The sequence below is a fragment of the Austrofundulus limnaeus genome, unplaced genomic scaffold, assembly GCF_001266775.1.
Source record: "Austrofundulus limnaeus strain Quisiro unplaced genomic scaffold, Austrofundulus_limnaeus-1.0 Scaffold394, whole genome shotgun sequence".
NCBI lineage: Eukaryota > Metazoa > Chordata > Actinopteri > Cyprinodontiformes > Rivulidae > Austrofundulus > Austrofundulus limnaeus.
Genome location: NW_013952796.1, coordinates 126,385 through 127,935, shown reverse-complemented (window position 1 = coordinate 127,935; position 1,551 = coordinate 126,385). Strand labels below are relative to the sequence as shown.

General features: G+C 46.5%; 1 protein-coding gene across 1 annotated transcript in view; it reads left to right on the top strand.

Annotated features, from left to right (window-relative positions):
* Nucleotides 1–174: 174 nt before the first annotated feature.
* Nucleotides 175–1,551, top strand: part of LOC106528657 (activator of 90 kDa heat shock protein ATPase homolog 1) — a gene marked incomplete at its 5' end in the record, with an annotated part of 3,756 nt that continues 2,379 nt past the window's right edge. Inside the window, 5 exon segments of the mRNA XM_014023880.1 lie at nucleotides 175–365; nucleotides 434–516; nucleotides 590–707; nucleotides 784–881; nucleotides 954–1,091. Of these exon segments, the coding sequence (XP_013879334.1) occupies nucleotides 175–365; nucleotides 434–516; nucleotides 590–707; nucleotides 784–881; nucleotides 954–1,091 (628 nt within the window).

Below are 1,551 nucleotides of genomic sequence, written 5' to 3'. Positions count from 1 at the left end.
TGTGTGTGTGTGTGTGTGTGTGTGTGTGTGTGTGTGTGTGAGTCTGTTATGTGACACTGCTGTTCAGCACATGTGGAGATCTTTTTAAAGGCTGTGATGTCAGAGGTGGGCGGGGCCAGGACGCTTCAGGGACACAGCTGAGAGCGTGTCTCAACCTCTCGTGTCCCCCTCCAGGACAGAACGGGACGTCTCCGCCTGGTCCTCGGAGCGCCTCCGTCAGCTTCTGCTCAGCGTTCGGGTGGAGGGTCCGGAGGGGCTCTGTCAGCTGACTGACGTCACCAAACTGGAGGGAGAAGCTTCCATCAACAACAGGAAAGGAAAACTCTTCTACTTCTACGAGTGGCAGCTAAAAGCTAACTGGCTAGGTTGGTCATGTCGCCGATGATGTCATCGGTTACATGTTTTCCGGTCTTGACCTGTTCTGCGTCTGCAGGTACTTCCTGTAGTGGAGTGAAGTATAGAGGGACTCTTGACGTGGCCAACTTGTCGGACGAGAACGATGAGGACGACCTGGATGTGAGTCCTGGTCACAAACCGAGACGCCGACAGCTTCACYGACGGTGACGCTAACAAACATGCTTCTGTCCAGATCTCGGTGTCTCTCTGTAAGGACCAGCCCAGCACACCACTCCTGGACCTGATGAAGAGGTCTGGGACTAAAGAGGTCGGCAGAGTTCTGGGCGAGTACGTTCGTGAGCTTAAATCAGGTCAGTTATCCACTGTTCAACAGGTCCGCCCTGTTAGAGATGATCCCTGTGGTGATGACGACTTCTATAAACACAGATTTCAGTCAGGGGATGATCCTTCCCACCACCGACGGACAGAAGCTGCCTGCACCTGAGATGGCTAAGAAGAACCAAGTCAAAACCAACAAAACCCAGGTAGATTCCACCTGTGGTTCCAATCTGATCAACMCTAAAGGCTCCGACTATTAACCTGATTTTTTTTTTTAGGTTAGCACCAACGTGAAGTGCTCGACTGGCCCGGATCCCTGTCCCAAAGGTGTCCGGATCCAGACCTGCAGCTTCAGCTTGAAGGAGACGTTTCAAACATCTGCTGATGAGCTCTACAGGACCTTCGTCAACCAGGAGGTACCAATATTCAATTCAGTTTATTTACATAGTGCTGAGTCACAATAACTGTTGGCTCAGGGGTCTGCAACCTATGGCTCTGGGACCACATGTGGCTCTTTGGTCACTCTGCAGGGGCTCTTTGAAAATGTGACCAAATATAATATAATATTTTTTACACTTACAAAAGAAATCAATTTATATGCAAATGTGTGATCAATACTACTAATACAAAACAAACAAACAAAAACATGTCAGCTCATCGTAGCCTTTTGTCTAATAAACAATCCAGCTTCTTTCTATGATCTTTCTCTGAAATCCATAAAAATTACCTTTGAAGACTACATAATAATAAGAATTAGAAAAAAAACATGCCTAAACAGTTCAGTTTTCTCTTAAATCTCTTAAATTCCGTATAAACTACAGCAGGTAAAATAAGTATTGAATACGTCACCATTTTTCTCAGTAAATATATTACTAG